Source organism: Lynx canadensis, chromosome X (genome assembly GCF_007474595.2).
Source record: "Lynx canadensis isolate LIC74 chromosome X, mLynCan4.pri.v2, whole genome shotgun sequence".
NCBI lineage: Eukaryota > Metazoa > Chordata > Mammalia > Carnivora > Felidae > Lynx > Lynx canadensis.
This window is the reverse complement of record NC_044321.2, coordinates 121,555,920-121,569,145: the sequence shown is the minus strand read 5'-3', so window position 1 is coordinate 121,569,145 and position 13,226 is coordinate 121,555,920. Positions and strand designations below refer to the sequence as shown.

Below are 13,226 nucleotides of genomic sequence, written 5' to 3'. Positions count from 1 at the left end.
AGGTTTGAATTTTTAGGCAGTAACCCATAAATCTTTCCTTTATGACACTTACATAGCTTTTATGTTTATAAAAATCCTTCCCTTGAGGTACCTGCACGGCTCAGTCGGTTGAGCGTCGGACTTTGGCTCAGGTCATGATCTCATGGTTCGTGGGTTCGAGCCCCACGTCAGGTTCTGTGCTGGCAGCTCAGAGCCTGGAGCCTGCTTCAGATTCTGTGTCTCCCGCTCTCTCTGCCCCTCCCCCACTCACACTCTGTTTCTCTCTCTCTGTGTCTCTCTCTCCCCCCAAAAAACAAACATTAAAATAAATAAATAAAAATCCTTCCCTATACAAAGATTGTTTTTCTTAAAATCACACTTTCTTCAACTTTATTTTACAGTTTAATTTCTTAACATTTAACCTTTTACTCCATCAGTAATTCCTGTAGACTAGAAGTTATTTTGATGCATTGTGTGAGCCAAAAATTAAAGTAGTTTTATTCTTTTCCAAAAATAGTCATCCATTGGTCCAATTGAGTGTTTATATTAAGGATGTAGAAGGACCTAAGATTATGAGATTGCAAGTGAATTTTTTTTTCTGTCTTGATTCTGATTTTAGCTTCCATATGTCATATGAAGCATGTCTAACTTTTAAACAACTGAAGTCTTTTTTAAGGATCATATGCATTCACCCTAGAATTTGTCATAAGAACCATATGATTCAATTCCTGGGCTTATGGTCTCTTAAAACCCCTGGTGTGATATTTTCCCTTTCACTTCAGATTGCTTTTAAGTATTTAGGAATTTTCTCTTTTGCAACTTTCAATTCATGCTTTAAAGATTTTAGAATTCAAAACTTCCCCACTTTCCTCTGAAGATCCTTCCTTTTGGGTTCTAATAACATCCATCCTCTGTACCACTTCCTTTGGGTATTAAAACTTGGGAAAAGCCAAAAATAGGCATTACTATTAGGGACGTAAACCCTAAGCGAAGAACTTTATAAGATCCTAAAACATGACACTTGAATTCTTTTTTAAAATTTGTATTCACTTCTTTTCTCTGAAGGTAACTTTCAAAAACCAGGCTTCTCGTCCCTACTCCTTCTATTCTAGCCTGATTTCTTATGAGGAAGATCAGAGGCAAGGAGCAGAACCTAGAAAAAAGTTTGTCAACCCTAATGAAACCAGAGTTTACTTCTGGAAAGTACAACATCAGATGGCACCCACTGAAGATGAGTTTGACTGCAAGGCTTGGGCTTATTTTTCTGATGTTGATTTGGTAAGTAAGTGTGTACTGTGCCTGCTGCTTACTGGTTTAAAAGGAATGGGCTTTGTGTTATCTGCCAAGAATTTTGGTATTTACCCTAAGTTTAATGGAAAGCTTTAAATAGGGGAGGTGCCATCATATTTGTGTTTGAGAGGTATCACTCTGGGATCTACTAAGGATTGATGTCTTCTCTCTCAGGAAAAAGACGTGCACTCGGGCTTGATTGGACCCCTTCTGATCTGCCGCAGTAACACACTGAGCCCCGCTCACGGGAGACAAGTGACAGTGCAGGAGTTTGCTCTGTTTTTCACCATTTTTGATGAGACTAAGAGCTGGTACTTCACGGAAAACATGGAAAGGAGCTGTAGAGCCCCCTGCAGTATCCAGAAGGAGGATCCCACTTTTAAAGAAAAGTACCGCTTCCACGGTAATGTATCCCACACCCAAATATTACTCCGTGTGAAAAGCACTACAACAGATGAGACGTGAGCCTGATGTTTCCACAGTATATGAATTGGGAGTGTATGTATGGGAGTGGAATCCTCACAGGAATCAATACTTTTTACTGGAGTAGAGGGAAAGAAACTTCTAGAATAGATCTTTTTAACTTACTTTAATGTTTATTTATTTTTGAGAAAGAGAGCATGAGCAGGGGAGGGGCAGAGAGAGAGGGAGATGCAGAATCCGAAGCAGGCTCCAGGCTCTGAGCTGTCAGCACAGAGCCCGACGTGGAGCTCAAACCCACGAACCATGAGATCATGACCTGAGCCGAAGTCCGACGCTCAACTGAGCGAGCCAGGTGCTGCGAGAATAGGTTTTAACAGCCTTCTTCGTGTTCTCCTCCAGCAATCAACGGCTATGTGATGGACACACTACCCGGCTTGGTAGTGGCTCAGGATCAAAAGATCCGATGGTATCTTCTCAGCATGGGGAGCAATGAAAACATTCATTCTATTCATTTCAGTGGGCAGGTGTTCACTGTACGGAAAAAAGAGGAATATAAGATGGCAGTCTACAATCTGTATCCAGGTATGAGTTAGTTTGTGCTCTTTTTGACTACTGTACCTATTGTTCCACTCAAATGGTCCGGACACTGGGAGAGCAATCCAAGGACAGAGCACACACACTCCCTGATCTCAGGTAACTTACTTCTTCAACTCACTTTACTCTATAGAGACATACTAAATAATTTAGCAAATGAGCATGATAATTTCAGATACAGATAATGTGCTCTAAAAGAAACAGAACAGAAAGCAGGAATAATTCATGTTGCAGCACTTTACTAGGAAAAGGAGATTATTTTCCCCATCTGAGATCCCACACGGCACTAGCAGTTATCCATAGAGTGATTTGTTTATGTATATAACCAGTATATCGATTAAGCAGTACTCATAATGTTGATCAGCTTTCATCATGGGAATGAACTTCCCCCGTTCTTGTGTAAAACTTCCAATAAGTTCAATGACTTTTCTGCTCACTGTTTTCTTTTTAATTTATTTTTGAGAGAAAGAGAGAGCGCAAGCAGAGGAAGGGCAGAAAGAGAGGGACAGAGAATCCCAAGCACAGAGCCCCATGTGGCGCTCGATCTCATGAACTGTGAGATCATGACCTGAGCTGAAATCAAGAGTCGGATGCTTAACTGACTGAGCCACCCAGGCGCCTCTCTGCTCACTCTTGCATAATAAACATTCCTGCAGTCACTTTACATCACAAATACAGTTCAAGTACAAAGCAGCAGTGTCCACTCCGAGATACCTACATTGGGAAAGGGAGGCACAGTTGAGTCCTTTCTTCCTCTACCTTGTGTTTATTGTGTGTCCCCCTGCTCCCAACCCTGGCAGCTGCTTTCAACTCCAGCATGGAAAGGGTAAACTTACGGCACCCTTATCCTAGTTGGCACCTTAAAGGGCACCTTTATCCTAGTTGGCCGCTTGTGACTCATTCCTCAGCCCCTCAGCCTTCACCTCTAGCTTCTTGCTGCCAGGTTACTTTAGCCTCAAGGTGGCCCTAGTGGACCAGATCCATGAGGACCTTGCCCAGGCCTCCCTGTCCCAGGGAGCTCACATGTGCCCAATGGGAAATAAACCTTTGTCTCTGGAAAACCCTGAGAGTGCAGTGGCTTTCTCCTGTCTGCACCAGCAAAGGCTGCCACCACCCTGTCTCTCCTATTTCCCAGGGGTGGGGGCTGCCATGACTCAATCCCCGGTGCCTCCAAACTGTAGGGCTCACATAGCGAGCAATTTGGGTTTGAGGGTCCGAGGGTGATAGAACTGACTTAGGTAGATCTCCTTTGATATTCTGCATAAACCAATGCATCTGCCAGTCTTTTTTTTTTTTTTTTTTTAGCAAAAAGAAATCATTTTTGTTCCTTTTGTTTTTGATAAGGTGTTTTTGAGACAGTGGAAATGCTACCATCCAAAGTTGGAATTTGGCGGATAGAATGCCTAATTGGCGAACACCTGCAAGCTGGGATGAGCACTCTCTTTCTGGTATACAGCCCGGGTGAGTAGCGCTGTGCGCAGACGCCCCCTTCCTAGTCAGCCCGCTTCTCGTTTTTTTTAGGGAGAAATAGAGCACACAAATGGGGGAGAGGGGGAGAGACAGAGACAGAGACAGAGGCAGAGAGACAGAGAGAATCTCAGGTAGGCTCCACACTGAGTGTGGAGCCCAACGCAGGGGTCAGTGTCAAGACCCGGGGATCGTGACCTGAGCCAAAATCAGGAGTCAGAGTGTCAACCGGCTGAGCGTCGCCCCACCCTGGGCGCCCCGTCTCAGCCTACTTCCATACAGCTTTCCTCCTTCCTCCAATGCTTGCCTTTGTCAAGAAATCAATGCAAGCTTATGGTCATTTCCAAATCTAAAGTGAATATTGCTGGTACAAATGATCAGAGTCCCCAGAGAAGGGCAGATATGGTTGAAGCTTCGAACATTTTGAACCCGAAGCTGTAAATATACAACAAACCAGTGCTAAAAATATCTTCATTTTCACAACTCAGTGAAGCTCCAAGAACAAATTGGGAAACTTAATTTTGGTTCAGTTATCAAAGATAACTTACAAATATCACCTGGAAGAGTTTGATATTTAACCCTAAGCAAGTAAGAGAGCCATTGCGTTCCTCAGCTGCAGGGCACGGATACTTGTGGCACCTAGCTATTGGAGTGAATTAAATGAGACAGAGAGTACAATAAACATTTAATATAGTTCTTGGCACATCGTGAACAGTAAAAATATGACCATTTGTTGGTGTTCTCCCGTTTTCATTGACTTGCATCTGTGAAGCTACATTTTCTGTATGTCTAGCTGTTGTGTTCCTCCACTTTGATTTCAGAGTGTCAGATTCCACTGGGAATGGCTTCTGGACGCATTAGAGATTTCCAGATCACAGCTTCAGGACAGTATGGTAAATACCACTTTTTGTCTACAAGAACTGCACTGATTAGATCTTTTTTACTTCTGTTAATTCTGCTCCATAAATGCCTCTCTTTCTTTTTTCTTAAGTGTGAACTCTATTTTATTTTTAAATGTTTATTTATTTTTGAAAGAGAGAGAGAGAAAGAGAGACAGTGTGCGAGAAGGGGAGGGGCAGAGAGAGAGGAAGACACAGAATTTGAAGCAGGCTCCAGGCTGTCAGCTGTCAGCACAGAGCCCGATGCGAGGTTCAAACTCACAAACTGTGAGATTATGACATGAGCTGAAGTTGGATGTGTAATGACTGCGCCACCCAAGTGTTCCTAAGAATTATTTTTCTATTTTTAAATGATTGGGAGAGAACAAAAGAAGACTGTATCATCACATGTGAAAGTTATATGAAACTCAAATTTCAGTGTCTGTAAATAAAATCTTCTATGGGTACATACAGCCACACCCACTCACTTATAATTGTCTACAACAGCAGTTACATAGCTGAAACAGAGACCAGATGATCTGCAAAGCCTAAATTATTTACTATCTGGCCATTTACAGAAAAAAGTTTGTCAATCCCTGTTTTAGAGGGAGCAAAATGCCCTTTGAAAATGAAGCTTGAGAGTGATATACCAAAATAGTATTATTTTTCTCTGCATAATTGTATTATTTTTCTCTGCATAAACGGATACTTTTTTCACTTTTATTTTTATTTATGTCTTATTTTTTTTAATTTTTTAACATTTATTTATATTTGAGAGACAGAGAGAAAGAGCTCCAGCAGGGGAGGGGCAGAGAGAGAGGGAGACACAGAATCCAAAGCAGTCTCCAGGCTCCAAGCTGTCTGCACAGAGCCCGATGTGGGGCTCGAACTCACCAGTGGTGACATCATGACCTGAGCTGAAGTCGGACGGTTAACCGACTGAGCCCCCCAGGAGCCCCTGTGTCTTATTTTTTTCATTTTCTAACTTTGCTACCAGGAACATACATTTTGTAATAAAGAAATAATGATATTATTCTATAGTACTGGTAACACATTCCAGTGTCAGCTAATTAGAGGTACTAATAAACAAAATTATTAAGTTTAGAAAATAAAATCCTACTATGTTTTATGCCTTTATCTTCTCCACAGCTAGGTGTACCCTTTCTCAAGAGAGAAAGTTTATTTCCTAAGTGTCTAGGACCAACCCAGCTGAATCTAATCTCTCTCCCCTTTCTTGGGCAAAGGACAGTGGGCCCCAAAGCTGGCCAGACTTCACTATTCTGGATCAATCAATGCCTGGAGCACCAAGGACCCCATTTCCTGGATCAAGGTTAGAAAGTACCTTGTGTTCAATCATGTCGTGTGTTCTCTTGCAAGCTCAAAACGTTATACATCTGCTTTAAGCCGTAGTCATTGTCGTCAAACTCCAAGTAACAGACCAGAAAAGAACACAGTGGCTTAGGATTTGTACAAAGACAATGAGGAATAATGATTTGGGAATGGAATTGAGTATGCTGATATGTTAGTCCAATATGGGAAACAAACGGAACCAGTGACTGAAACAGCGTCTTTAGGGTCATTCAGTTTCTTTTCAAATGACAAAGTCTTTCAGATCTGCTCACTCCCCATTTCCTCTAGAGCCACACTGCCCAGTAGAAACACACTTCGAACCACAAATGCAACCATGGGTGTCAGTCAACATTTCCCAGTGGCCACATTTAAAAAGAAACATCTGAAATTCATTTTAATGATATATGTGATCCAACATAGCTAAAAATGCTACCAAATGAGCATGTGCTAAGTCGGGACTGTGACCCTTCAAGGGCACACATATAGGAACTCATGCCAACTCCGCCCTCTGCCTAACCACAAGCGTAGCTTCCTTCTAGAGCCCACCCAGGGAAAGGGAGAAAACGTGACTGCTTCCAGCTTTGTTTTCAACCCTCTAACGCGCCTCCATGTCCGGAACTTACAGCCCAAAGCGGGGAATACACACACGCCCCGCCACCTTGTCTCCCCACATCGGGTCCTCGTGCTGCTGACTTCTGAGCTGACCGACGCCATTACCTATACATTTCCCTCCTTTGCTGCAAGACAGCATCTGCTCCTGTTTTCTTGAGATTAAAATACTAAATAGGGATTGGGGAGAGATAAAGTGGTACACCAGTGAGACCTGGAAAGAGCACATCTCTCAATGTCACAGTGGCTCATTGGTCGTCAGCACGGCCAGTTGTGGCTCAGCCTGAACTGGCGCTCACTGATTCCTAAGTATGTCTGTTTCTTTGTGAGGCGGCCAAACCACATGTTTTCACCCTGTATTTCCGCGGTTATCACTTTCAACCCGACATGTATCCCTGGGTAGTGGATACCATCATCCGTTTGGGTGCCCTGCATGTGGTGTTCCATTGACTTATCTATTTATTGGAACAGCATTCTCATTTCCATTTGGGGAATTCTATCTCTCTAACTGCACATGACCTCCCAGGACTAGTAACTGGAGTGCCTTTTCTGTGCCCAGCCAAGAACTTGAGTAATACACAGCATTACGTTTCCACTTAGATTTGGCCAATTGTTACAGCTTGCCAAGCTTCTGTCTCCCAAAGACTGTCTTAGTCTTTCCAGTTTCACATAATTTACTGACTTGATCAATACACTTTTTTATGCTTTAGCAAATTCATGATCAAAATATTGATATACACAGGGCTTCCTTACTGGGTGCTTTAAACAAATCAAGCTAGTAAATCCCTACCACACCTGTCATTATGATTGTCATTTCAGCTAAGAAAGCTCAAACAAAGTTAAATAACTTGCCCAGTCACAGCCAGTAAGTGGTTGAGCCAAAATTCAAACCCTGATAGTTGGGCTCCAGAGGCCTAATTTGTAATCATTATACTATACTGTTTCTAGAATGCTCCCTTCAGGTTGATAAGCATCTGTTAACTGCCATGGTTTGCTTATGGTAATTGAACCACAAATCCTCACTTAATTGTATTACCATCCAATCTGTATTAAATCACCTCATCCTGAAGGTTTTGTTTTTTGTTTTGTTTTGTTTTGTTTTTGCCGTCATATTCTACTGAAGCCCAGATACACATTTTCATGATCTGGTGACTTTATGCAATAAATATCCAAGGGAAATAAAAAGTTATGTTCACTTACAAAAAAAAGAAGAAAGAAAGAAAGAAAGAAAGAAAGAAAGAAAGAAAGAAAGAAAGAAAGAAAGAAAGAAAAAGAAAGAAAGAGAAATGGTTCTAGGGAGCCAGGCTGGCAGTCAGAGATGTCTAGCTGCCATGTTTGTATTTGTGTACCCGGTGACTCATTACTGCTTTGCTTACTCCCTCATACAGAGGTGTGTCCTGTTGTCACACTCAAATACATGGCTGGATACATAGGTGAAGATGTTGACTCTGTAAATGCCAAGTCGCTCTGAGATTCCAATTATAATAGAGAAGAAGCACAAGAAAGTGAAGTAGATGAGACTGGCGGTTTGCCAAGAATTCATCAGTTGCAGAACGCAGGTGGAAAGGGTGGCTGGCAAGGCTTTCTTACAACTGCTAGAAAGTGCAAGAGTCAGTGGTCCAAAAGAGACCTCGCATACACAACATAGAAAACAGTACAACTCAATTCAACAAAAGTCATGAGTTTTGCCCCTCGTACTTACAGTCGTTTATGCCCCGACACAAAGAGTAAAACTAAAGTGTCTTCAATTGAAAGTATCTTCTAATCAGGGCGCAGATAGTGCTATAGCTTCTGAAGACTGTGCCACTCTCTGTCCCGCAGCCCTCCTTCTTCTTCTCCTGTACTTACTGCTACGTGATGCTGTAAACAAAAACATCTATATAACATGTAGTCTGTTTCTCTAACTCAAATGTAAGTTACATTAGGGCAGGGCTTTTGTTTTCTTGTTCCCTGCTCAATTCCAGTACCTAGAACAGTGCTTAGCACATAACAAGTGCTAAAAACATCTTTGAATGAATGGATGGATAGATGGATGGCACTTACTGAAGGAGACAGTTAGTTATGAAGCTCAAGTGTCATTACAGTCCAATCTGAGTGTGCCAGGCATCTGTGAGAAGTTAAGTTGGACTTGCTTATCAGGGCGCTGATGCCACAATTCCTTCTAATGCTTGCATAGCCTGTGCTCTCTTCTTTAAGAACCAGTCATTCCTATGTAAGAAACAAAACAGATGAACATAGGGGAAGGGAAGCAAAATTAAGATAAAAACAGAGAGGGAGACAAACCAGAAGAGACTCTTAAATACAGGGAACAAACTGAGGGCTGCTGGAGGAGTTGTGGGTAGGGGGATGGACTAAATGGGAGGTGGGTACTAAGGAGGGCACTTGTTGGGATGATCATGGGTGTCATATGTAAGGGATGAGTCACTAAATTCAGTCCTGAAACCAATACTACACGATATATTAACTGCCTCAGATTTAAATAAAATTTCAAAATATATATTAAAAAAATAATAAACATTATCATTCAAACATCTATTCACTTCAAACAAATTTCTTTAAAAACAAACAAACAAAAAGAACCAATTATTCCTTACCACTCTGCCATTATTCACTCATTCATTCCAAAACATTTCCTGTGCATCAGTATTATACCAGATGCCAGGTTAGGTCTACAGCTAGAGAGAATATAAAAGCTACCATTTAGGGTTGCCTGGGTGGCTCAGTCGGTGAAGCTTCCATTTATTTATTTATTTATTTATTTATTTATTTATTTATTTTCAGAGAGAGACAAAGAGAGCACCAGCCAGGAAGGGGCAGAGAGAGAGAGAGGGAGAGAGAAAACCCCCAACAGACTCTGCACTGTCAGCGTGGAGCCTGACATGGGTCTCAAATTCATGAAGTGCAAGATCATGACCTGAGCCAAAACCAAGAGTTGGTCACTCAAACGACTGAGGCACCCTGGTGTCCCCCTGCCCCAATTCTTCTTTTTTTTTTAATGTTTATTTATTTTTAAGAGACAGAGCATGAGCAGGTGGAGGGGCAGAGAGAGAGGGTACAAAGGATCTGAAGCGGAATCTGCACCAACAGCAGTGAGCCTGATGTGGGGCTCAAACTCACAAACCGTGAGATCATGACCTGAGCCGAAGTCAGACGCTCACCTGACTGAGCCACCCAGGTGCCCCTGAGCTTCTGATTGTTGATTTCGGCTCAGGTCCTGATCTCATGATTCATGGGATCAAGCCCCAGGTCTGTCAGCATGGAGCCTGCTTGGGATTCTCTCTCCCTCTCCCTCTCTCTCTGCCACACCCCACCCTCAAAATAAATAAATAAAAACATAAAAATAAAATAAAAGCTACCATTTATTAAGTGTTTAGTATGTGCCAGGCACTGAACTCAGCACATCACATGTATTAACCCCTTAATCCTCTGGTAAACCTTTGCGATAAACACCATTATTATTTCTACTCTACATATAAAGAAATTGAGACACACAGAGGTTAGGTGACTCAAACAGGTTCACTGCCTTAAGGATCACAGTCTAACAATGAAGGAATATAAGCAAAGAAAGCTTTATAATATAATGCAATAATATGCTCTCATGAAGTTTTATACACAAAGTGAAACAGAAGTATAGAGAAAGGAGCACTAAATATATCTGGGCAAGTCAGGGAAGGCTAACCAGGAGAAATCGTTTCTGAAGTAACACTTGAAGGAGAGACAGCGGTCTATCACTGATAGTGATGTTGGGATGGAGACTGGTCTGGGGAGAGGGGAGGAAATCGGCTTTGCTGAGGCTGATGCTGAGGCTGAGGCAAAGCACTAGGTTATGTGGGTCCCTAAGTGCAGCACACGGGATGCAGGTACAGGAAGTAAGGCCCATTGATTTGGAAGCGGTCTGGTGTGTCAGGAAGTAGGCTGAGAACCCAATAAGCCCTTTCCTTCTTGTTCCCATCATTTATCTCCCCGCTCCACACACATCCACATTCCAACGTTGCCGTCTATTTCACTGCACGTCCAAGGGGATACTGAGCATATCTGTATTGATGTAGATTCTTCTTAAGCCAATAATGAATTTCAGAAGGTGCTACATACATTTAAGATAAAGTGTTGTTTTAATTGGCAGGTGGATCTGTTGGCACCAATGATCATTCACAGCATCATGACCCAGGGCGCCCGTCAGAAGTTGTCCAGCCTGTACATCTCTCAGTTTATCATCATGTATAGTCTTGATGGAAAGAAGTGGCAGAGTTATCGAGGGAATTCCACTGGGACCTTAATGGTATGTCATGAGTTCTTTTAAGAGAATGCATGAGTGTTTTAAAGAGCTTCTGACAGATTTCAGATATGGGACAAACACTCCTACCTTCTACAAACTTAACTCCAAAAAAGATTTTTCCACTTTGGGGCAATAGGAGTGATTATGGATGTCTGGATAAAAACATAGTAGCATCAAAGATCTCCTAGATAATACAAATGAAGAGGTATGCTCTGTTGACAGAAATCTGTGACTCGGGACTGAGTGGATTGATAACATTATGAGTTTGCTTATGGATATTCTAAGTGTGAGATGACAATAGGGCCGTCAGGTGGAATATCCAGCAGGCCGTAGCTTGAAGACTTGAGTTCATGGGGGCAACACCCTAATGGAGGTAAAGATCTGTGTCTTCCACATAAAGGGCCAGGGGAGGGGCGCCTGGGTGGCGCAGTCGGTTAAGCGTCCGACTTCAGCCAGGTCACGATCTCGCGGTCCGGGAGTTCGAGCCCCGCGTCGGGCTCTGGGCTGATGGCTCGGGGCCTGGAGCCTGTTTCCGATTCTGTGTCTCCCTCTCTCTCTGCCCCTCCCCCGTTCATGCTCTGTCTCTCTCTGTCGCAAAAATAAAATAAACGTTGAAAAAAAAATTTTAAAAAAAAAGGGCCAGGGGAAACCTTGGGAAGTGATCACAAGACCCTTCATTCAACAGGCTCTTGATATTGGGGTTGTGAGTTTGAGCCCCATGTTGGGTGCACAGTTTACTTGATATATATATATATATATATATATATATATACACACACACACACACACACACACACACACACACACACATATATGATATTTATTCTCCTCGTGCCCTCCTTTTAGAGGATTTGGCTTCATCTCTCCACTGAAGGTCACTGCTCCCTTCACAGTGGCTTTCTTCTCTCCCTGGTGTGGTTACTATCACTGACTAGCAAACCACCCCAAAACTTAATGCCAAACCATTTTGTTCACAGATTCTATGGGTCAGGACTTTTAGCAGGGTACAATAGGGGTGGCTGTCTGGGCTCCACAATATCTGGGGCCTCAGCTGGGAAGATTTGACAGCTGGGGGCTTGAAGCATCTGGAAGCATCTTCACTTGCATGTGTGATAATTGGTGTTGACTGACCTAGCTAGGGCTGCAGCTGCGGCTGCTGAGGGAAGTAACTCGGTATGGCCTTTCCATGAGGCCTGGGATTCTCACAGCATGATGGTCACACATCTATCCAGATTCAAGAGGAAGAGACAGACGCCACTTCTCAGTGGGAGGAATGTAAGGAACTTGTGGTCTTTTCTGTAAACCACTGTCATCCAAGTATCACCAGTGATGCTATGGGATGAGATACAGATGGTGACAAAAACCCTGGGAGATTAAATTGACAGGGGCATTTAGTCAGTATGGTGATAACTATAGCATCGCCTGGTTGTAGAATGACCTGTCTACCTTTCATAGCCCTTATTTTTACGGCATACGTAGAGGAAATAAATCAAATGTTAAACATTATGAATATACACAAAGAAGAACATCCGTGGATGTACATATAGAATTGGGCCACATCCATGGAGCTCTGGAGGACACTGCCACATCCTGTGGTTGTAGACAGATACGCGGACTTAAGACCAAGTCTAAGGGCTGAGCATATGAATTACAGACTTGCCATGAAATGGTCAACCCCACCGGGTCTCTTATGCTAAGTGGAAAGAAGGGGAGCTCTGAGACCTGGGTGGGCAGATTTACACACACATGGATAAGGCTGAGAACCGCCAGCCTCCAAATGCCCCTGAATCCCCTTGCCTGGGGAGCGACCTTTCCACAACCTCCAAGGCAGTTTTCTTTTCTCTGCATAAAAGTCTTCTGGTGACTACACCTGCAACTGTTGCCTCACAAGCCAGTGTCTCGTGTCCTTAGGGCCCCTGTTTGGCCACTACAAAAGTCAGATGAGTCATGAGGAAATGACACATCATCACAAATTTAGTCAGGTGGTGATGACAAAAAGTTTGCAATCCCAGATGTGGCATCTTCTCCAGAGCAAATTAACACAGCCCCAGGCACCTGACACTGACCTGGAGCATACTTTTTCCTTCATTCCCATTGATAAGCAAAAACAGGATAGATTTGCACTTACAACGTAAGATCGGGAGTATTAACTTTACTGTTCATGTCTCAGGACAATGCCGGCTCCTGTTCTTTGTTATAATATACACCCAAGGGACTCCAAACGTGTTGACATCCCACAGAACACCACACTGGCCCATTACATTGATGACGTTATGCTGGCAGGACCTGGTAAACAGAAGTAGCAATTACCCTAAATGCTTTTGTGATTAATATACATAAACACACACAGAGAGACACAT

The 13,226-nt window shown here is 42.9% G+C and overlaps 1 protein-coding gene across 2 annotated transcripts in view; it reads left to right on the top strand.

Annotated features, from left to right (window-relative positions):
* The window catches only part of F8 (coagulation factor VIII), a 127,620-nt gene that overhangs the window by 93,201 nt on the left and 21,193 nt on the right, over nt 1–13,226 (top strand). Inside the window, exons 15-21 of one of the 2 annotated variants that reach the window (XM_030305332.1) lie at nt 1,092–1,257; nt 1,444–1,672; nt 2,092–2,274; nt 3,631–3,747; nt 4,575–4,646; nt 5,876–5,961; nt 10,714–10,869. In XM_030305332.1, coding sequence (XP_030161192.1) covers nt 1,092–1,257; nt 1,444–1,672; nt 2,092–2,274; nt 3,631–3,747; nt 4,575–4,646; nt 5,876–5,961; nt 10,714–10,869 — 1,009 coding nt within the window. Of the gene's footprint in view, nt 1–1,044; nt 1,258–1,443; nt 1,673–2,091; nt 2,275–3,630; nt 3,748–4,574; nt 4,647–5,875; nt 5,962–10,713; nt 10,870–13,226 lie in introns of both variants that reach the window. The other variant, XM_030305330.1, reaches the window with a different exon arrangement.